The sequence below is a fragment of the Hypomesus nipponensis genome, chromosome 26 (genome assembly GCF_054491055.1).
Source record: "Hypomesus nipponensis isolate SF chromosome 26, ASM5449105v1, whole genome shotgun sequence".
NCBI lineage: Eukaryota > Metazoa > Chordata > Actinopteri > Osmeriformes > Osmeridae > Hypomesus > Hypomesus nipponensis.
In genome coordinates this window covers 3999888-4022803 of record NC_140386.1, presented here as the reverse complement: position 1 = coordinate 4022803, position 22916 = coordinate 3999888, and the positions used below count along the sequence as shown (strand labels likewise).

The 22916-nt window shown below is 46.1% G+C and overlaps 1 protein-coding gene across 1 annotated transcript; it reads right to left on the bottom strand.

Moving 5' to 3' along the window:
• Nucleotides 1–1399: 1399 nt before the first annotated feature.
• adcyap1r1b (adenylate cyclase activating polypeptide 1b (pituitary) receptor type I) lies at nucleotides 1400–22565 on the bottom strand. Its single transcript, XM_084692764.1, has 14 exons — nucleotides 22210–22565; nucleotides 16746–16913; nucleotides 12139–12244; nucleotides 8391–8504; nucleotides 8068–8165; nucleotides 7767–7864; nucleotides 7532–7664; nucleotides 7289–7442; nucleotides 7096–7156; nucleotides 6678–6747; nucleotides 6495–6586; nucleotides 6177–6306; nucleotides 5987–6028; nucleotides 1400–5826 (listed from the first exon to the last, which is right to left on the bottom strand). The coding sequence occupies exons 2-14, from the start codon at nucleotides 16800–16802 to the stop codon at nucleotides 5416–5418; spliced, it is 1566 nt and encodes a 521-aa protein (XP_084548890.1). The 5' UTR covers nucleotides 16803–16913; nucleotides 22210–22565; the 3' UTR covers nucleotides 1400–5415.
• Nucleotides 22566–22916: the final 351 nt, after the last annotated feature.

The following is a 22916-nucleotide window of genomic DNA, read 5'->3' as shown; positions in this document are numbered from 1 at the left end:
CTATTTGTAAAAGAACAACCTTCAAATTGAATGTTTAATTTTTGATGAATGACAATATATATTCTAACAAGGACAAAAACACTATAGCTAAAGTCGTTATTTTATAAAGGGATACAAAGATATTGTAAGCGGTGAAGCTACTGTAAATTGGCTAGACATATTAAATCCAGTAGGATTATTCCTAGTTATTGGAGGATTTCGTGTCTGATTTGAAAGCAACATCTGGCCACCAGACACATGCTAATGAGACTGGATATGATTGGCTTCGGCAATGTTGCCAAAGCTCTGTTGAATGACTAACCAATCATGATCTTCACTCACTCCTTACGTTTGTGAACCTTGTAGACCAGTACATCCCCCAGTTCACCCCCCAAACAATACAGGGTCTGTGCTTAGATACACGCTTTGCTTGACTTGTATTGTATGTATTTTCAGTGGTTAGTGTATGAATGTTTAGGCCCTGGGTGATTCGTTGGTGCGTATAGGTTTGAAAGGACGAGGTTTAGTGGCCGTGCAAGAAGAACTTCATTATGCTCGCACTGTCTGAGGCAAGCATCGCATCTGCAGACATTGAAGGGTCACTAATGGATTGAGGTAATTGGTCGTTCTCTGATTGGATTAGGCAGTACTCCGGATTAACTGATCAGAGAACTGTATTTGTAGTTGGGTCATTGCGGACGAATGTTTTGAAAGACGGCCATGGAATTGGACTCCTTCAGATATCTACATACAGTACCTTTGTAAACTATATCGTATTATTTGATAGATGTAAGCAGTGATCTGAAAACCCGAAAGCAAACAACCAACAGTGCCTTCACTGTGTATCTGGGTTTATTTGATCACCACTCTTTAAAAGGCAATGCCTTTTGTTCAGTCATGAATTAAATTGTATAAATAATCTGAATTTGTACAGTATATATATATATATTATATATTAATACGGGTGGTGACCATACATCGGTAGATCAACATTTCTAATGATGTATAGGACCCCATGATTTTACTCTGTACATTGTAGCTGTGGATTCCTATGACAATTACATTGTTCAGAAGGAACTGCCCACAGCTTTGCATTGACTGTATGATTGTAAGCTGACAACACGATCATTTGAGAACATTTGACTTGGGACGCATAATTCAAGAGCTCAAGGGGTGGAGCTGTTGCTGTTTGTAAAAATGTTTATTTTGGCCCTCTGTAACAGTGCAATTTTCCATTCCCAGGTCTCTGACGACTACACGACTGAAGGTTTCTGAGTGATGTCATTTCTTTTTGGGAGAGGGAGAGTGGGTCACACATTGAAACAAACACAACGGCACGAAATACCCAAGCAAAATCCATGAGTCAACAAGTTCAAAACATTTAATAATTTGATAATTCAATAAATGTACAAAACTCTTCTAATATGTACACCAAAACGAGACAATGAAAAATAACAAAAAGAAACCAATTACTTTTACAAACACATAGTAGCAGGCAACGCTCAAAAACAAGCATGATACCATAAGTCCTTAGTTACATTCATACATCAGTGAAAAGACTGTTGACTCCATCTGGAGCACCCCACATCTGTCTGGACCCACGGTCCCACACTAAAACTAAAAATACAACGGCTTAATCTAGGATCCCTTGCATTTTTGTAACTAACAAATGATGGATCACTTTCCTGTCTGGTACAGTACCATCCAGAGGAGGTTTGAAATGGAAAACTAACTGAAAAAGGCTGTTTGTCCTCATAGAAATATAGGCAGTTATGCCATCTATCTGTGAATGGTACGAAACTAATGATTATGTGTTTATATATCTTATTTTTTCATAGAAATATATGGCACTAACTTTTCATCTTCTAAACAAATGCCACAACACAATTGACATTCAAAGGATAAGTACTGAGAATGCATTTACAAAGCATTGAGAAGGTGTTGAGATAACACTGATGACAGTCTGCTGAATAGGAGGCCATTGTATCAGGTCTGGCCCTCATATAACATAATTCACAGTTAAAAGAAGCTTCATTTTCCTCCCATTAAAATGCGTTCTAAAGAATGGATGTTCTACTCCGCAACTGAGAGGTGGAAACAGATAGCATTTCTGTAAAGGTCATATCTTCAGCTGCAAAAACCACTATGTGATTTTCTCAGCATAGCAAATGGGATTGAGCGATTTAAGACGCATGCATCATTTAACAGGAGATTATAGGTTGCAATACAATATATGCTTCACATTTAAAACAAACACTGTCCATGAAAAGGAAATACAGCTAAAATCCTAATGACCACTATTCACTTGCACCATTGACAACACCATTTACATGATACAGCCAAAGTAACTAATTTCTGTGTGTGACACAATGAAACTGCAAATTCATTGGGACCATAAGCCACGATAGAAGGCGACACATTGTTTTAACACTTCAACTAGGCAGAATACTATTTTATATTCAAAAGAAAAGGTTTGAACTCAATTCTGTATTCTATCAATGACAACACCTCAAGTTTGACATCAACATAGACTGGCGATAAGGCTCCTCTTCATATTACACTATGTATACTTAATAACTTAAATGCTTCAATATATTGGCTCATGACATATTGGGATTGTCATGCTGGTTGGTATCAATTCATCAGCTTGAACTGTTTTAAGCTTTTCAACATTCAGTTTATGACAGAATCAGGCCATGTCCTCTGATTGTCCAGTCCATCCTACACACCACAGAAGTGGTGAAACAGGGACTCCTTGTGGTCAATTGTTGTGACACACACACACACACACACACACACACACAGCAGAAAGACTTAAGACAGACTGCATCCACTGAACCTATTTGCTGACAGAAAATGTCCTTAGAGTAAATAGGTTAAGGATATGTATTCTCACGTAATAGAGGAGCGGTATGCTCTTTCCTTTTCTCTATAAGATACTAAGAGTACTTCAGAGATCAACGATTCGTAAAACACTGGATATCCCCATGTCTACAGTTTAAAGTGTGTTTTCTTTCATTCATTTTTGTTTTGTGAATTGGTGTATGTGTCATTTAATAAAGGTAATTATTCAATTATCATGTGGCCAAACCAAATTAATTGTGGCCTTGTGTACTCACTGTGTGGAGGATGGAGCCCATATGAGAATAATTGAGAAATCCTGATCTGTATTAAAAGATAGGAATCTAACCTGGTCTTGTTCATTTCCAGTGCCAAATTAATGTATGTCTGAAATGACAGAATCCTGTCGACCAGATCGGATACAAAATAATAAGTCTCAAAGTCTAAAATTCTGAAGTCTTAAATTAGTAAAAGGCATCTACTTGTATTCATTATCATGTGACATTAAGAGATCATTATTACAGAAAATAACTTTTGTTTATATTATACAAGGTTGCAGGTAGTGGTTCTGACCAGTAACAACTATGAGATGAAGGTACTCTAAAGGCCTCCAGGTTTATGATATTGACTTAGCGTAGCATCATAAAAAGCACTTTTGTTGAACCTTGTATTTTTATTTGTTGTTGTTTTTTTGACATACTTTGCAGTTTTGTTTGTTTTTTTAAAGAATCACAAAAAATCTCATGAACATACATACTATTTTTGTGCATAAAGGCACTTTGGATACATAAATTAAGATTGGACATGGGAATCTGAGTATATTTTAGTCAGACCAAAAGTGGAAATCTGCAAAGCAGTTGCAAAGCTGGCTCAGCGTTTGCAAACAGATACGGACGTGCAAGTTCAGTGAGGAGTTGATCATTCATCTTTGGAATGAGATAATTAGCCCCAAGTAAAAACTTACGTCTCTATCAACATGCTTCCTCTTAAGATACAGAGGAAAAAAACAAGAGTCATGAAGAATGTGAGATATACCTTAAAAAGAAACACTTCCAGCCAAACAAAGGATTTTAAAAAAGCCCGATTACATCATCTTACAGTACCTTACGGCTTTGAATTTAGGACGTTGATATTTACTCAAGAAGGTGTTTGGAATTTTTCCTGTTAATCGAAATTAATTTCCTGTTCAATGTAAATCCCATGCTTCTTAAAAGACTTTGCTTTCAAACTGCAAAGTAAAATTGAAAGGTAATACTGCCTTGCCTCCTAAACATCAGATGTGATATCACAACAGAACGAGAACCAGTTGAAAAAAATTTAAACAAAATAACGTATTCATGCAAAACCATTCCATATTACAGTGAACCCATAATACCACTTATGAGTCATTTCTTATTGACATTTTCTGTACTAGCGGCTGTTTTAAAACTGTTAGCACTCACACCTCAGGAAATTACCCCAAATGCTGAGATTTAACAAGATCTATTGTACACAAATGGTCGTAGTTGACAAACCTTAGCATTGTAGGCTACCTGTTGCAAACATCCATAGAAGATGCTTTAAGGCAAGCATCGAACTGTAATCAATGTTTTTGGCATTTTGTTAAATGGTAGAAAATATACTGTGCCTCCCTTGTAAATAATGCTTGTTACTTTGGTGAAGGGAATACACCTTAACATCCATCTTTCTGGCAGGATATAGGAAAGTAGCACTAGTGAGGTGTCGTCCAATCAGAACACCTGAATAATCACAGCTTTTACTGGAACAAGTGGATGACGTTTTAAAACTCCAATACCAAGAACTGTAATTTAGGTAGAAAACTGCTAGTGATACAGAGTTCGCCTTCTAATTCCACTTTCCTGGTGAATCGAGCGTCTTTCTCACTGACCTTTGAGACTTATTCAGTTCTCAGGCCCGAGTTGCTTGATTCAGTCATTGAAGTTGGTTGCAGACATGTTCTTGCGAGGGTTACACCTCTGGCTTCAATCTTTCAACCAGGCGATTGTTATCACCTCATCGGTCGACTGATCGATGATGTACACAATGTTTTGTGACCTCTTGCCACTCCTGATTCAGAACTCTGTCATGCAGTCCGAGTTGTCATCGCAACGGTGATAGCCAACCTTGAAACCATGAAATTTTGAGTAGGAAAAACAAAACAAGGTAAGAAATATGGCCTGTTTTGACAGAACGGCATGATGAATGCGTCTAGGCTGGTGTCCCAGCACCACAATAGTTCACTTTCTCATTTACGTGTGATATGAACACTACATATGTACAGTACAGGGCAGGTAACAATTCTGTTCCTTTTTCAGAGGGCTCCTGCAATTGGTTCACATTCAGAGTGCGGCCCCACCCACATGGCTGGCAGCTCCACCAGTAAAACGCTTGTAACCGGGCAGAATCCCAACTGCACCCCAGCATGGCGGGGCTAGCTACTGGGGTGGCTTCAAGGTCAGGAAGGGACATTGGGTTTGTTTGGGTTAGATAGCCTGTTGTTGTAGTTTTTTCCATGATAAATGTAACGTATGTGAGGTTTAGGTGATGTGTGTTAGTTTATTTGATGTGCGTGAGGTGCCAGTTGAGTTGGGGGGGTCAAACTATGGGCACAGTTGTACCGGTTGGGTCTTCATCCAGTGGGTTTGGTTCAGGGTGAGGATTGGGGCTACTATGGTTCGGTGGTGTGGGGGTGGTGATGGGAAGGTTGGTGGTGGGGACGGAGGGGAGGTTGGTGGTGGAGGTGGTGGGGGTGTCCGGTCCGGTGTGGAAGTGGCTGGTGGGGGGGCCGGCGTGCCCCAGGGGGCTCAGGTGGCGGGGGTCTCGGCCTGCAGGCTGGACATGCGGATCTGGGAGCTGCTCTTGCTCAGGATGGAGAGCTGCGTCCCCCCGTTCACCCCGCTGCTGGCCAGCGAAGGATGCCGGTGCTTCAGGTCCACAGCAAAGTATCGGTTCACCGTCCAGCTGCGCCATTTCCTCTTGATCTCCGACTGCACCTTCAGGGAGATACTTCACACGGTCATTATGAATGGACCTTTCTGGAAAAGGCTCTCTCACTCTTTCTCTCATTGCTCAGAAACCCTGTCCAGGTTGAACTATCGGATTCCATATAGAACAACAGAAAATAGGGAGATTTAAGAACAAATTGTTTGTATAAAAGTACTCTTACCTCTCCGTTCAGAAAGCAGTAGAGCACAGCCACAACAAAGCCCTACAGGGAGAGAAGAAGAAAGGGGTGCAAAGTGAGAGAACACCCCCACCCCTACCTGGGATAGCGGATTCGCTTTTACACTGACCTACACAATCTCCCCCACCCCCTACACCCAAAAAAAACTACCAATCAGAGAGCAGTTACTAACCTGGAAGGAGCCGAGGCCCAGCTCAAACACCAGCCTCTCTCTCTTGCTGACGTTTTCAGGGGAGAAGGCAAACACCGTGTAGTGGATCCCAAACAGGGGGATGAGCAGCAGAGTGGAGCGGGCCAGCCTCCTGCCAATCAACACACGTGACATCATCAAAAGTGGACCGACATCGTAGAGAGCAGCACTTGTGGGAAATGACACTGTCGCAGCCCCGTCAACAGGCTGATATAAAACATGGATCCAAAACATGACTTGAAATTCACGAGTCCCATTAAAGTGCACCGCCATTTACCAACTGAACCCAATATGACTTACAGGTAAATACTGGATTCATTTCCGCCGATGTCTGGAGACTGCAGTTTCTGGACGAGGATGACGATGATACCGATAAAGAGGACAAAGTTGATCTGCAGAAAAAGTTGCAGACGAGTTAGGTGACAATCCAGGGTTAAGAAAACCAGAAATGTGTACAAAGTTCCAAACAATAATGCTCATCACCATGATGGAGGCCAGAACAGGTCCTTTAATCATCCACCAGATGGCAGAGTTGTCATTCATGTCCCAACACCTAGGTAGCAGGTAGCAACAGGTACAGAAAATATGACTACAAAATATAAAAACGACCTGAACAATAACGATAATAAAGAATGTCAGAAATGTTTCCACATGTTTACATTCCACATGTTTACATTTACATTTAGTCATTTAGCAGACGCTCTTATCCAGATCGACTTACAGTAAGTACAGGGACATTCCCCCCGAGACAAGTAGGGTGAAGTGCCTTGCCCAAGGACACAACGTCATTTGGCACGGCCGGGAATCGAACTGGCAACCTTCAGATTACTAGCCCGATTCCCTAACCGCTCAGCCACCTCACTCCCTATGACATGTTTCCCTACTGGATGAGAAAACTCACCCTTTATCGTCAAAGTGCAGCCGGAGAACGGCCCATATGGTCACACACACCGTGGGTGTCCCTGAGCACGAAACAAGTGCGCACATGCAAGCAGAAGCACAAACACACGCATGAATACACATGACCTACATTAAACATTAGCTGAGACAAACCATCTCCTGCTCATGTTTGGACCTGCCGGATGAACTCTCACCCCAGCCGATGATGGTGTACCAGTAGAAGTATCTTCTCTCTGGGAAGAAGGTCTCCACCAGCAGGGTGAACAGGTACAAGCCCTCTATGAACAGCCAGAAGTAGTTCGATAGCACGCAGTAATGAAAGAACACCATCACTGCCTTACACTCCACCTGCGAAGACACAGAACATCCGGGTTTCCTGGTTGCTTGTGTATATGCACGCGTGTGCCTGTGGATGTTTGCGTGCAGGCCGTTCTCACAGTGCGTATGAAGCAGTGTTCGCTGTCCTCCTTGGCGTAAAGCACGCCGTCTTTGATGAACACCGAGATGGCTCTCAGGATGAACGACACAAACAGGTTCATGTGGATGAAGTTCCTGGTGCAATGGAGCTTCCTGTGGAGGCAAGCCATCCCAGGTCAGCAAACCCCTCCACTGCAAAGCCGCCCGGCGCCAACTGGTATACAGTGCTTCATTTCAAAGCTGGAGGTATCTCACCTGAACCTGCAGAGAATGACCATGGCTGTTGTCAGGGAGACCAGAGAGGTGCTGTACCCAACCGTGTACAAGGCCTTCACTGACACGAAGTACATGTCCTGGAACGACAACAACATCGACCAACCGAGGACACGACATGAGCTCGGTGATGGGCGATCAAGAGCAGATGCTTTATTGATCTCCAGGCAGGGAAAAGGGTCAGTGACACGTGTTCCACGCAGCTAGTGATGCAGGAGACACTCGGGGGAACAGTGACTGACACTGTGGACCCTGGTAGAGCACAGAGGGGAGAGATACTCACTGTGTCGTTGCTGACGTCAAAGAAACAGGCGTCCACGTAGTGAGGGAACGTTTCCGTCCATCCAAACTCTGTGCAGTTCCGACTCACGGTCCCCAGCTCTGTTCACACACACACAGACACACGCACACGCAAAGACACACACGTGCACCGAAAGATACAGACACACACACAAAGACAGACAGACACACAAAGACACACAAAAACACAAGTCATTTAAAGGCAAGGCTCTGCACATCTCAGACCAGCGTACAGCAGGACGTGGAACAACAGCAACGAGAGGTTACTGGAAAAAGCCATGTACACGAAGAGCAGCCATTGCTCACCTTCCTCTCCTTCATTAAGGAACTCGTGGAAGAGCTCGGGGCAGTTGACCTCCACCACGTCTCCCACCCTCGCCGGCTGCCAGCATGTCAGATTATCCCACATCCATGGGCACCCTGCAGATATAGCAAATCAAATATACATGGATAAATATACATTCGTTAAACGTACCTCTCATCTAAAAGAGAATGAAAAATGCCATTTATGAAAAATGAATGAAAACCAAACAAACAGAAACAACGACAACGTTTGTTTTGGCGATTATACTTTGCCAAACCCATTTTTGTTCATAGATTTCAGTTCAGTCAACTCTCCAGCAGGTGACGGTAAAGCTCCATGAAGCTGATGCTGATGTGACACATTTTATGCACAGGAGGGAGGGAGAGAGAGAGAGGGCAGCTCTGGTAGCTGTATTTCTACGAGTGTGCGTAGCGTGATTAGATTGGTCAGGCTAGCTTGGAGGGCTGTGAGGACAGAATACAAACACACACCAAGCTGATGGGTCACAGACGTTGTGGGCTGACAGTGTGTGTGTGTCTATGTGTATGGGGTGCTCATTCTACGGGGGGATTGTAATAAGTGTGCGTCCCCGCTCCGGAGGTGACCTTGCTAAACTCTCATTGATATTCACAGCCTTCCTCCGCCTCCCTGCCCAGTACCTCCACTCGCCCCCCCTCGCCCCCCCACACCCCCCCCCCCCATCTTCCATCCCCCAACCACCCCGACCTCCCTCTTTATCTCTCAGCTGAGCCTGCACAGTCATGATCAGGCCACACAAGAAGGCCAGCGACACAGACTCCAATCCCCACAACCCTCTCTCTGTCTATCTCCCTCTCTCTCTCCTTCTCTCTATGTCTCTATGTCTATTTCCCTCACTCTCTCCTTCTCTCTATGTCTCTCTGTCTATCTATCTCCCTCCCTCTCTCTCTCTCTCTCCTTCTCTCTATGTCTCTCTGTATATTTCCCTCTCTCTCTCCTTCTCTCTATGTCTCTCTTTCTATTTCCCTTACTCTCTACATCTCTATATGTCTCTATGTCTATCTGCCTCTCTCTCCTTCTCAATGTCTTTCTATCTCCCTCTCTCCTTCTCTGTCTCTCTCTCTCTCTCCCTCCCTCTCTCTCTCTCTCTCTCTCTCTCTCTCTGGCTCTCCCTTCCGCTCGTCCCCTCTCCCTCTGTCACCATCTTGTCCTCACGTCTCATCCTCTCTCTTTCTCACGCGCATTCTCTCCCTTGATCTCTCTCTCCCTTTTGTATGCTAAAGGTCAAGGTGTCTGTGTGCTGCAAGAAGCTGACTGCAGAGAGCATGCCAATACAGTAAGTGGGGTTCAGAGGCGCTCGAGGAGTTGGCAATGCTCCCGAACTGATGCAGAGGCTATATACAGTATACAGTAAGTAGGCGAAAGGCAGAGGACCCACCAGGAGAACACTGCAGGGACGTTGCAGAGATGGACAGGGAGTGAAAAAGGGAAGGGAAGGAGACAGAGAGAGAGACAGAGAGAGAGTAAGAGACAGACAAAATGTGAGAGATAAAAGGGCAAGAAAAGATAGAGAGCTATTGATGGAGAGAGAAAGAGAGAGTGGGGAAGAGAGTGGGGGAGTGAGAGAGAGAGGAAACGGAGAGAGAGAGAGCGAAATTGTCACCCTGACGCGAAAAAAAGAGAGAGAGAAAAAAAGAGGGATACAGAAAAAGGAACAGAGACAGAAAAAGAAAGAGTTAAAGAAGGAGTGAGAGAGAGAGAGAGACAGAGAGAGAGAGAGAGAGAGAGAGAGAGAGAGAGAGAGAGAGAGAGAGAGAGAGAGAGAGAGAGAGAGAGAGAGCGACAGAGAGAGAGAGAGAGAGAGAGAGAGAGAGAGAGAGAGAGAGAGAGAATGAGAGAGAGAGAGCGACAGAGAGAGAGACAGAGAGAGAGAGAGAGAGGAAGATGGAGAACGGCAGACCAGCATCTGTTCACCATGCCTTCTTTCTGTTTCCCCTCAAACAACATCAGCCTCACCAAGCAGCCCCCCCAGTACCCCCTCAGACGGTTCCCCTCCTGTTCCTCTAATGTTGCCCTGAGCTCACCCTCCACATGGATCAACAAACACACACACACCGTCTTTATCTTCACATCCAGCGTGTGCATCTATCTTCCATCTCTCTGGAGGACTCTCCAGCCAAACCTGAATCTTCACAGAGAGACTGTACACACTGTACAAACAAACGGACACACTCACACACACCGACAGCCACATAGACACACATACTACACGCCCGCACTAACTCCCACACAGACACACATCCTGTACACAAACACACACACACACACACTGACGTCAGTGCAGCCACATCCTTGCAGTCTTTGTACACATCTATTTTGACAGTGGCTGTGTTCCAACCTTTAAAGAAGGAACAGCACAAAGGGTGGAGACTACAGTCCCTTCCAGAGAGGGAAGTGTGGAGTTCCATCTGAGCTACGGGGTCAGGGGTTCCAGGGTATGTCTGGAAAGCACTGTTCTTATGAGCTGAGGAGCCTGGAGGGGGGAAGGGCGGGAAGGGGGGGCTGTGATTTCCCCCCCCCCCGTCAGAGACGGCTGTCAATCACTGGCTGTCAGATCCCATTTAAGCGTGGCCCACAACATGGAGCTACATATTATTTCTGTCTCTCTTGAGTTTACCCTTCCACACAAGCTGTCCATCTCTCTCTATGAATACAAATATATATAAATACAGTTACAGTATACATATACTGTACATATTTATATGTATCTATAAAGTATGCATATATATATTGATATATATTGATATAAATAGAGAGAAACAGGGGAGAGAGAGAGGAGGGAGAGAGAAAGGAGTGGAGAGAGAGGGAGAGAGGGGGGAATAGATAGATAGACACTGTTGATGTTCCTAGCCAGCATTTCAGTATATTGCTGTAAGTGCAAAACAAATTTGGGAAATAATCTCTGAAAGCTTTTGAGACACCATCTCCTATCATGCTGCTCTTAAAATGTTTTCTCAAGGTGAGCAGAGGAATGTTAGCCGAACGTGAACAACAAGGCAAGACCGAGAGGGAGAACATTATAGGAATATTAATGTTATATTTCAGATGTATGAGGCCACTTGATCATACACAATGGTGCAAATAGTCTTTCTTGGGCTGTCCCTGTTTCTCTTTTGTTCTTGCTTTTTTTTTTCTTCTCACACACACACACACACACACCATACACACCCTTTCAAAGGCAAAGCAGTGTAAGCTAACTAACGATCTGTGTTCAGGTTCTTGGAGTGTGGGGTCAAAGTCAGTGGAGCAGAGTGTGCATGCTAATTCTGAGTATTATATCATTTTCTCATTAGCCTTCTGCAGTCTCTGATCTCATTATGCTTCGTGTCTGTTTGATTTGTTTTCCTATTTCTCTCTTGTTCCTGCAAGAATTGTTAACCGACACAAAACAAAGGAAAACAGGAGGAGCTAGGACCGAAGCTAGCGTTGGCGGCTAAATGGACGACGTTCTCATCCGCTAACGTGCAGTGATTAAAATGACTTGCTACAGCTTAGCGCTGCATGATCAATGGCGCTAGGCCGCTAACCAAAACAAAGTGCTACATCAATATTTAATCAGAAAATGTGTTAGGCCGTCAATCTGGCCCGCCACAGAAAAATAACCACTCAGAAACGCACAAAAAGCGAAACGACGGTCATAACACATACATTGTACAGTACAATACAAACACACACTCGTACAAGCACACAGAGAAGGAAGGCTGGACGTACCGAACTCTGGGTCGTTTCCCGGGTCGTCTGAGGTGATCCTCTCCATGCATTTCTCTTGCTCCAGCTTGAGGATGCAGTCTGATTGCACTGAGGGAAGACCTGGTATCTGCAATACGACGCACACACCCACACATATTCACACACAGCCATATACACACACACACACACACACACAGGAGTCAAAGATCCAAACATCATACCTGCACTCCAGACAGAGAAACAAGCTAAAAAAAACAGCCACAAACATTTCATTAACACCTACTTCATATCCTGCTAAGAGCAAAACACACTCAAGGTCAAGGTCACACTCTACAGTCCCAAACCATCACAGTCGACTCAAACACGTCGGTCGGTCCAGGACAATAACACTCAAGCCGACCAGGCTGGAGAAGTGTGAAGGTGAGTGGAGCAGGAGTACCCAGCAGAGCTCAACGTGACAGCCCTGGCGCCTGCCTGAGCGCGGGGGGGGGGGGGGGGCATGGAGGTCGCCATCTGAAGATCGACCCCACCACCACCACCCGCACCGCGGGAGCTTCAACTCAAGTGCTTCTGTGGAGGGGAAAAGAACCGGGGATAAAAGAGCCCCCCCCCCTCTCACTCTCACGGGCGGCAGGAACCGATTTTGTGGTGGGGGGGGGGGGGGGGAGAGGGGGTGCGCGTCGCTGCACTGGAGCCAGACCCATCGGGAGATGGAAACGGGGGGGGGGGGGGGGAGTGGGGGGGGAGCAGGGGTGGAGGGGGCAGGTGCTGTATGAGGCGCGGCGCCGTGGGAGAGCTCCCGCCGCGTTCAGCGGGCGGCTCTGACGCAGGGCGCCCCCGCGGGCCTGGACGCGTAGGGTCGAGGCCGCCACCGGCGCTGCACGAGCACTTCTGTGTGGGAGCTCGACGTCACCATAACTGAGTAACCTTGGCAGCCACAACAAAATCCCAAATGTATAAAAGGACCCACCACTGACTGAACAGCCCTGTATTGTAGTCAAAAAGTTCTTAGAGAGGTGTCTTTGGAGAAGCTAAGCGGTGTTGCTAAGGGGTGTTGGCACAGGTAGTGTGGAGCAGTGAGTGTGTGTGTGTGTGTGTGTGTGTGACGGCGACAGCTTAGCAGCTGGAGCTAAAACGAGGCGCCAGAGCAGGGTCATGTGACCGGGTCTCCTGTGACTGATTATATCACTGTCTGCTCATCCTGGATCACAATACTTCACTTTAATTAGATCCCAACGTGTATGCGTGAACCCTGTATGTGTGTGTGTGTGTGTGTGTGTGTGTGTGTATGCTGGTGTGTGTGCATATCTGCATGTATGTGTGTTGAACACAAGTAAATGCTAGCATTGATCCCTCCCCAAACTAAATGATAACCAGTTTCACTGCTTGTGTCACACATTTAAGGTAAGACAAATCTTTGTAAATCAGCTTGAATGACTGAAATCTTGCCTGCAATGCATTTAAATCAACAAAAGACTGTTTGGAACATTTGCAACTCGGTCAGGGTAATTCCCTTTGTCAGGCCTGTTCAACGATCCTAGAGTGATATTTAACCGATGCAGACAGTGTGTCGGCTAATTGCCTGGATCAAGACTTGAGCCTTTACTTGTATGTAGTGTCTAACTATTGTCATGCTAGCTTGCAGATGGTACTGAGGACTGAATATGCCCTGGAGAGAATATAGTCACACCAGTAGTCCCAGTCTGAATAACTGGCCTTTTATGGTCAATACAAGTGTAACAACTTTATTTATTATAAACAGTCTATTGATACTGTGAATCCATTTTGTTCACACATTCTCAGTCTGATTCTGTATGTGTTAATTGGTTGTTTGTTTTTTCTCATGAAACGAACACAAATACACACAGCAATAAATGCACACACACACACACGTACACACACGTACACACACACAGCTCTGCTATAGACTGTCAATCATGCAGAAAATGAAAAGAATTCATTGTGCACAGAGTCATAATAGTCATAATAGCTATGACGCAAGTCTGTCTCCCCCCCCCTCTCCCTCTTCTTCTCTCCATCAGACTCTCTCTCTTACGCTTTCTCTCTCACACACACACACCGACAAAGGGAAGTTTATTGGAGATGTTTCCTCTCCGCTCATCAGCATTGTGGTTGCTAAGCAGCAGGTATGGCGTTAGAGATGGGAGATGAGAGCTGCTAGGGCCGTGTTGCGAGAGGAGCGAGGCTTCTTGAATTAGACATGACTTCAGATTAGTGTCTAAATATCATTAGAGGAGACGTGTTCCTGTAAACTTCCCCCCTCCTCTCGCTCTGTCTCACGCACATTCGCTCTGTCGCTCTCCCTCTGTGCCTTCCCTCTCCTGTGTGGGCCTCTCTCTTTCTATCTGTCTGTCTGTGTGTCTGTCTCTCACTCTCTACACCGTCTCCAACCAATCTCCAGCCACCCCCCGAGCCCTCTCTCTCTTTCTCGCTCATAATCGAATCACGTTTGCCAGATCCCCATGATCTCTCATGGCTACTATTCTTTTGTGGGAGAACATTCGAGGGGCGGCGTGTGTGCAGCCGTGCATGTCACCTCTGGATTACAGGAAGTGCTTCAGAAACTGGAGTTGGCTGTTCATCTTGACGGGGGCAGGTCACATCCCATCTTGCTCTCTTTTTTTGGTCCTCTCCTTTCTCCCCCATCCCTCCATCTTGTGTGTTATGCTCTAAGTGCTTCATTTGGCTTTGTTTCTTCAAGGAGCACTTTGGAAGACCCTTGTGGTGCATAAATGTGTGAAAATACAATTGATTGATTGATTGATTGATTGTCCTATTTCAGATTCACCCCCCTCTCTTCTCCCCAGTTCTTTTCTCCTTCACAGAAGCACTTGAGTTGAAGCTCCTCATTTATAACACATATGTATGACTCTCTCTCTCTCCCTGTCGGCCTCAAAGCAACCCAGATCTCTGCTCCATCTCTATGGCAGCAATACAGTAAAGATCCCTGCATGCATTATCTCCCTCCCTCCTTCTCCTCTCTCTCTCTCTCTCTCTCTCTCTCTCTCTCTCTCTCTCTCTCTCTCTCTCTCTCTCTCTCTATATCTCTCTTCCTTTCTCTCTTTCTTGCTTCTCTTTTCGTTACTCTCTCTAAAACATACACAAACGCACACACACACACACACACACACCTACACGAATGCACCCACACACACACACAAGCCCCCTCGCTCCTCCACACAATAAAAGCCAACTTCTCCGTACAAACATAGCCGCTGCAGCACTCAAATCCTCAGCCAACGCTTCACTCTGAAAAGACAGTGACTCATAGCCAACTATTGTCAAAGGAAAATTTGCACACAATTTTATATCTGGAATGCAGGGTGGAGAGGAGGGCAGTGGAGAGAGAGTACACAGACCAAGTATACCATATAGTCCTATAGTCTTTCATCCGTATTCCATACAGTTTTACACCTATGAGAAGAACTTTATTCCAATGCAAAGCTTACGTATAACATTCTTGCAACAGGAAATAGCATGTAAAAAAGTAAATACATATGTGACAGCTTTTAATATAACAGTCACTATAATAAGATATACAAATAAACCTATATGGTTATATCATCTTCTATTGGAATGCTAAGATTGATTAGTGTTTAGTGGAAAAACTGAATCATCTTATTACGTAAGTGGCAATTAATCTATCAATTTAGCAACAAACACACACATTCAAACATTTATAGACAATCACACACGCAATAAGGTGAACATGGTTATGATGCTGCATTTGGATGGAAACGTGCATAAACACAGGCGGAATTGAAATGAATGATTAAGGTGTGTGTGCGCGTATGTGAGAGATAGAGAGAGAGATAGAGAGAGAGAGAGAGAGAGAGAGAGAGAGAGAGAGAGAGAGAGAGAGAGAGAGACAGACAGACAGACAGACAGACAGACAGAGAGACAGAGAGACAGAGAGACAGAGAGACAGAGAGACAGAGAGACAGAGAGACAGAGAGACAGAGAGACAGAGAGACAGAGAAACGAAAGAGAAAGAGAGAGAGATATATCTGATGTGGAGAGGTGAAAGTGAACGCGGGGCATCAGAGCACATGGCGGTACCAGTCCCAGCTCCATGGAAACCACGTATCTCTGTCGTAAAGTGTTTACACCATCCCAACCCTGCAGTCAACCCTACACAAGTGTTTTGACTTGTCAATCCCTCTCCACTCAACCTTTCATCAAAGCCTGCCTTCCCCCCCCCCCCAACCCACATCGCACGTCCACCTCTAGGCTGCCTTGCAAAGACGAGACAAGGATTTCTGGCGTGTGGAACTACACACACAGGGTATCAACAAACCAAAAACACCTCTTGAAATGGGAACAACTTCTGTCTTACATTTACATTTAGCAGACGCTCTTATCCAGAGCAACTTACAGTAAGTACAGGGACATTCCCCCCGAGGCAAGTAGGGTGAAGTGCCTTGCCCAAGGACACAATGTCATTTGGCATGGCCAGGAATCGAACTGGCAACCTTCAGATTACTAGCCCGATTCCCTAACCGCTCAGCCACCTGACTCCCTCCCGTTTGAAAACGAATGGACGCCAGTACCGCTGACAGATTGTCCCCTGGGCGTTGTGGACAATATAGTTTCTGCAAACAGCTTACCATGGCCAGGAGGAGGACGAAGGGCAGGAAGGGCACTGCGCTCATAGCGGCGGACATTTTCTTTCCCCTCTGACTCAGGACTTTCCTCCAATAAGATGTCCAGGAGAGGGCTGGGGGATTGACAGACCGAAGAGGATGCTGGTCAGCTTTCTCTGCTCACCTTGGGATCTGAAAACATAGATTCATAGGAGACAAACATCAATACACACAATCGTTGGCGAGCAGGTTAATGTCATGAACCAGCCTGGACAACAGCACATTGAGAGTAATTCAAAAACAATTTTGTGACATAAAAACATACACACACATACACGCCGATCCACACATTCTGCCATGAAGTCAACCCATGCTGTTTTTGATACGTTGTGTAGGAGTGTTTCGGCTTGCAAAGATGGGGCTCTTTTGGTGTCAAGAAAGAACACCAGACAAAAGATATGTGACGTTTCCATGGCACTGCACCAAAGCTAATCAAAAAGCTTTTTTTGTCACAGCTTGTCCTTGCATTCAAAGACATTTGTGCGCTTGTGTATGTGTCTCTCCAGTGTATGTGTGTCAACCATCCAATGCATCGACGTGTCTATCCACTGTGTGTGTGAGTGCAGCGTGCTAAGCGCTATCTGAGGCGTAGCCGTAGCACAAATCCCAACGCTAGTCCCTTCACGAACGCCGTCCATCTCCCTGCGAGGAGGGCAACTTGGCTTCCAGTACCCGACGAGCACTGCCAGCGCCCCCCCCCCCCCCCGCCCCTCCTCCTCTTCCTCCTCCCGTTGTCAACGGCAACAGCTGAGGGCACGGCGGAGTCTTGGACCGAGGCTGGGCCACGTGCGACTGTGCCACCGTCACCAACCTCCTGCTCCTCCAGAGGACCCCGGCCTACCACCCTCTCCTCAGTCTCACTCGCAAACACCCGAGTCTGTCTATCGGTAATACCATGAGGTTTATGGAAGCGGTTTAGAGTGAAGGGCTGTTTTACTGTTGGCAGCTATGTCTGGGTTTAAAGGCAGGGTGGGTCACGTTGTTGAGAAGCACTTTTTTGACATCCTGGAAGCACCCTAAAAGTAAGTGTTTCAGGAGAAGTGGAGGAAGATGTGCAGGATCACTGTGAAAGAGGCTGGGGTCCAGCATGTTCCGGAGTGAATCATAACTGCAGTAGTTCTTCCCCTTGCACAGAAAGACAGTGGAAAGCACTGCCATTTTTTCAGTTCTGAGGGAGAATTGTTTGATTGTGTCATTTCTTGTCGTTGGCTGAAAAGTGCAGCGATGGAATCTCAAGCTACTGTAGCCCAGAAGTGATTATGTGTGTGTGTGCGTGTGTGTTGATTGACAGCAAAGCCAACGTAAAGAGTGAGCATGTGTTTTTTGTGGAAACAAGTCAAAGTTTGTGTGTGCCTGTACGTGCCTGTGCATGTCTGTGCTTGTCTGTTTCTCTTTGTGTGTTTCAGTGTATCTACGTGTATGTACATGTGTGCATGCATGAGTGAGTGTGTGTGTGTGTGTGTGTGTGCATGTTTAGCAGCTGCTCGGAAGGCTTTCTTGACTGTAATCAAAGGCCTAATGAGTCTCAGTGGCTATTACAGCCCCTAGTGACGCCCTGAGTGTGTGATCTCTCTCTCTCTATCTCTCCCACACACACACAAACAAACACACACACGACATCTTGAGAGATTCAAAGGCCTCATTCTCCAAAAAAAAGAAATGTTTCTTAACGTTGGCTTGATAGAGTAGCCATTATTTCACTTCTGACATTGGCTTCTGTGTATTTTTCTTTCTTCCTCCCTCCCACCTTTGCTCCCTCCCTCCCTCCCTCCTTCCCTCTCCCCCTCTCTCGCTCCATCTTTATCTAGCTCTCCCTCTGAGAGAAAATCTTTACCAACCCTCCTCCTGCTCTTCGCGAGGGGGAGAGGCTTCCCCACAGAGGAAAGAGGCAGCTATCGATAACCCCCCACCACCCGCTCCCCTCTTTTGCCCTCCCCCTCCCCGACCGTCCTCACGCCGGCTGCCTGCTCCCCCCCCCCCCCCCTCCCACCAATCACAGAGGCCCGAGTCCGTCTCGCCCGTGAAACGCCGCCGCCCGGCGCAAAAGGCGAGGAGAGAACGAGGACCTTGTGACTCACGCGTGCACGTGTGCGCGCCCTTTGATGTGTCCCGTAACGTGCATCGGTCGAGGAGTAGCAGCTGCTGGGGGCCGAGAACACAGGCATGCTTAAGCAGACTCTCTACGCATGACCACCGAGAGGTCCCCACTTCAATACACACACACACACACACACATTCCCCTTCTCCCAGCACTGGCCCTCTGTGAGAGATGGTAGTCACTGTTCTTTTCTTGGAGCTACAAGAGATATGCCATGGGGGTATGCTTTATGATGTTGGCGAAAGCCCCTAAGCAAGGGCAATATCCTATTATGATGTAATGGACCATAACAAATCCTTAAAAAAAGAATATACAGTACTACGCTTCAATGCCGGCATATTTAAATGGAAACATCCATCCATTATAGCAGCCAGAAGAAAGTTGTTCTCAAGGGGATATCTCTCCTCCCTCCGATCCAGGTTTCACCAAGAATCATCTTAGAACATGATGCTAATCCAGGACTGGGCTGGCTAATGCCCAGCCAATCCTTGGGTAAGTCACTGAAGTCCACAGCTCTATATTTAGCCTGAGGAATTATGAGAGGAATTAACATACAGAGACATAACTCCATCTTCATTGTTAATAGGGAGAGAGACAGACAGAATGAGAAGAAGAAAAAAGAAACAAAGAGAGAAAAGGAAAGTAGGAGAGACAGAGAGAAAAGGGGGGCAAGAGACACAGAAAGAGAGAGAGAGAGAGAGAGAGAGAGAGAGAGAGAGAGAGAGAGAGACAGACAGACAGACAGAGAGAGAGAGAATCAAAGCTGCCCTGGTTTCTCGCTCCCATTATGTCTAATTTTCCCAGAAGTCATCAGAGGGTTGCAGAAGTGTGGGGACCCTCAGGAGAAGACAGCCTAGACAAAAACAACGCCAGCCAAACCTCACTCATTCAGCTGGGCCACATCGGCCAGGGTAGCATGACAAAATCAGTGTGTATGAGTAAATGAGAGAAGGGGGGGGTGAACTAAGGGGAGGGTGGGAGGACATCTCAAGAGGAAACGTACTTACAGTGGAGTAAATATGACATTTAATCGAAAAAGGGCAGGTGTGTGGTGAAGGTAGCCAATAGCCACGGTCCGCGGCAACAACACTGTGTGATGTACAGCACGGTCGCCATGGCCATCACCTGTGGGAGGCACCGATTGGGCGACCACCAAAACCCGCCCCTTAAAAACGACATAATAGTGTGCAGCAGTCTAAGCTTGCAATGTTAATACCATTTTGGGAATAGCAATGGTAACAATGGTATTAGCAATTGTAATAGTCACACTGAAGTGATGCTGCTTCTTTTTATTTGGCAGGGAGGGGGGGTGGGGGGCTGGGGGGGGGTAGAGATCATGACCAGACGTGGAAGTGCCAGGATGTAGGGGCCCGAGAAGTCAAGGGCCCCCGGAGATGGAGCTCCACACTCAACTGAACGCTGTGTGGATCTTAGAGGCACTGTGATCTGTTGAAGGGGCTTTGAGTGATCTATGGAGGCGTAGCTGCCCAAAGTGGTATTCAGGAGTGATGTTCTGTTGTGTGTGTACACACACACACACACACACAAACACACTGGAACACACACACCTCCTCACTGAAAGGAAGGAAGGATGCAATACTGATGAGACACAGCGCAAACCAGTGACATGCACACAGCCTTAAAAACAAAATAAAAAGACAACTTCCTCATTTGAGGAAGTTTCGCTCTTTGTCTGCATGTGCAAGTTAGGCCGTGCTAAAACTGGGCCTTGTGCCTCTCCTCCTCTGAGCTATAGCAGCCAGCCACACTGTTAAATAGCCCCATTTAGATATTCTCACCAGAAAGCCGAACTCTTCGAAAAGCAGGCACTTTCCTCTTGAACTTCCACTTTAGATCGTAGCCAGAAGAGGCATTCAAATGTTTACCAGTATGGCCTAACATGATGCCATACATGCCATGGTTGTGAGTTAGGCCTATTGGCTGCGACACAACACACAAGAGATGACTTGGCTCCGAGCACCAGCTTTTTATCGCCATAGGTGGGAGCTTAAGAAGACACCGCCGCAACACACGCTGGCATGCAGGCGGACGCACAGAAACACGCGCAGACACGCCGACGTGCCGTTCACACTATTTGACAGCCTGCTGCCTTTGTGACAGCGGCGAGATGAAAGTCCACCGGGGACGCAGGCCTATCTGGTGGAAGCAGGAGATGAGGAAAGGTAAGATCACCCCCCCCCCCCCCCCACTCTGTTAAGTCTGACCACTGAAACACTGACACGCCAGGGGAAGGGAGCCGAGAAAACACTGCGAGGGTTTCCGATGAAAAGGGACAGATTGGAATGTCATTTCCTTCAGGAGGAAATATTAACAGTAAGCGTAGAGGCTGTCTCTTATGGTGTTCCTTAAGGGTGACTCAATTATCATGGTTGGTGTTATTAGCGATCATAAAATAAATATATTCTCAAAATGTGGAGAGCTTTAGGGACAGATTAGCATTAAAATGCTATTTATATAGACAATGGTTCAACATGTTAAGACATGCAAGGAGTAAACATATTAATAGTGCACTCACTACTGCAATTAATTTAAAAGGTGAGGTCGAAAACGAGTTTTTTAAATCATTAATGAAGGTGAGTGCGTGTTGGGGTGTGGTATAGCCCACTGTATTGCAGCTATAGATCAACGTATTCTGAAAGGGCCAATGGACTGCAACAGATATACTATTTAGACATTATCATTGTCTCAGAATAATTATTTCAGTCTGGATTTTTTTAGATAGGCTACCGACACAAAATGCATGTTGAAATAATAGCATTTACTTTAGCGGAGGACTTGATTAACGAGAGAAGACTTGTGCATTAGCCTATTATATTATTCCCCTTTTCAATACTGTGATAGCACACATGCTTTAACCTCGAAGAAAATAATTGACTATTCAATTGAATTTCTTAGTCCCGAAGAGATTTTTTAACACAAGCACCATCATATTTGTTGCACGCACTGATAACCGTGAAATCTGGGCAAGATATGTCTGGTTTTCTTCTCACAATGCATTTTTTTAGCTGAAGCCTACTGTTTTCTTTCAGCCCTTAGATTGATCCTCAACATACCGCAAAATCCCAGTTTCCCCGAGGCGATGGTGTCATGCACGCTAATTTACGTGGTATTTCATATACTTCACAGAAGCACGTTGTTCATGTCGTGTTCACAGGTAAACAAGAAATTCGGTGAAGGATTACGGGTAAAACAGCGTTGAATAGTGCAAGCTGATCATAATTGATCAAGAATAGCATACCCTGCATGCCTCCATCGATTACCCTATTCAGATTCAATTTTAGGGCTGTTATAATGAGAAATATATCTTACCATCACAGCGGAAAGAGCGGCTCAACTTGACACCCCTCACAGGTGTTGGGAGCGGGTAGCCGAGGGGAATGGGATAGGCTACTCAGCTTCTGTAGAGAAGGACTGATGCACTCTCGGACTGATAGTGAAAACAAACTCCCCCGTGGCTGAGACGAAAACTTGGTGAGCGTAGCAGGTATAAAACCGAGACCGTTTAGAGACGATACATGTCTCCAGTCTGAAGGGGAAAAGCGAGAGACTTCACGGCACAGGAGATAAGACACATTTACTGCAGATTTCTGCCGTGTTTGATAAAGATACCACGGTATTATCACTGTCGTTGATATTTCATGCCATTCCGTTGCCCTGCAGTAAACCGCAAGTAGTCACGCCGACCGCTCGGGAAGTATGCGCCGCGCATTTAAACTAAACATCTCTCCCTCACTCCCTCACTCACTCACTCACTCACTCTCTCTCTTTCTCTCTCTCTCTCTCTCTCTCTCTCTCTCTCTCTCTCTCTCTCTCTCTCTCTCTCTCTCTCTCTCTCTCTCTCTCTCTTTAACTCTCTTTCCCTCCCTCCCTCCCTCCCTCCCTCCCTCCCTCCCTCCCTCCCTCCCTCCCTCCCTCCCTCCCTCCCTCCCTCCCTCCCTCCCTCCCTCCCTCCCTCCCTCCCTCTCTGTCTAGCTCGCTCGCTCGCTCGCTCGCTCGCTTTCTCTTTCACTCTCTTG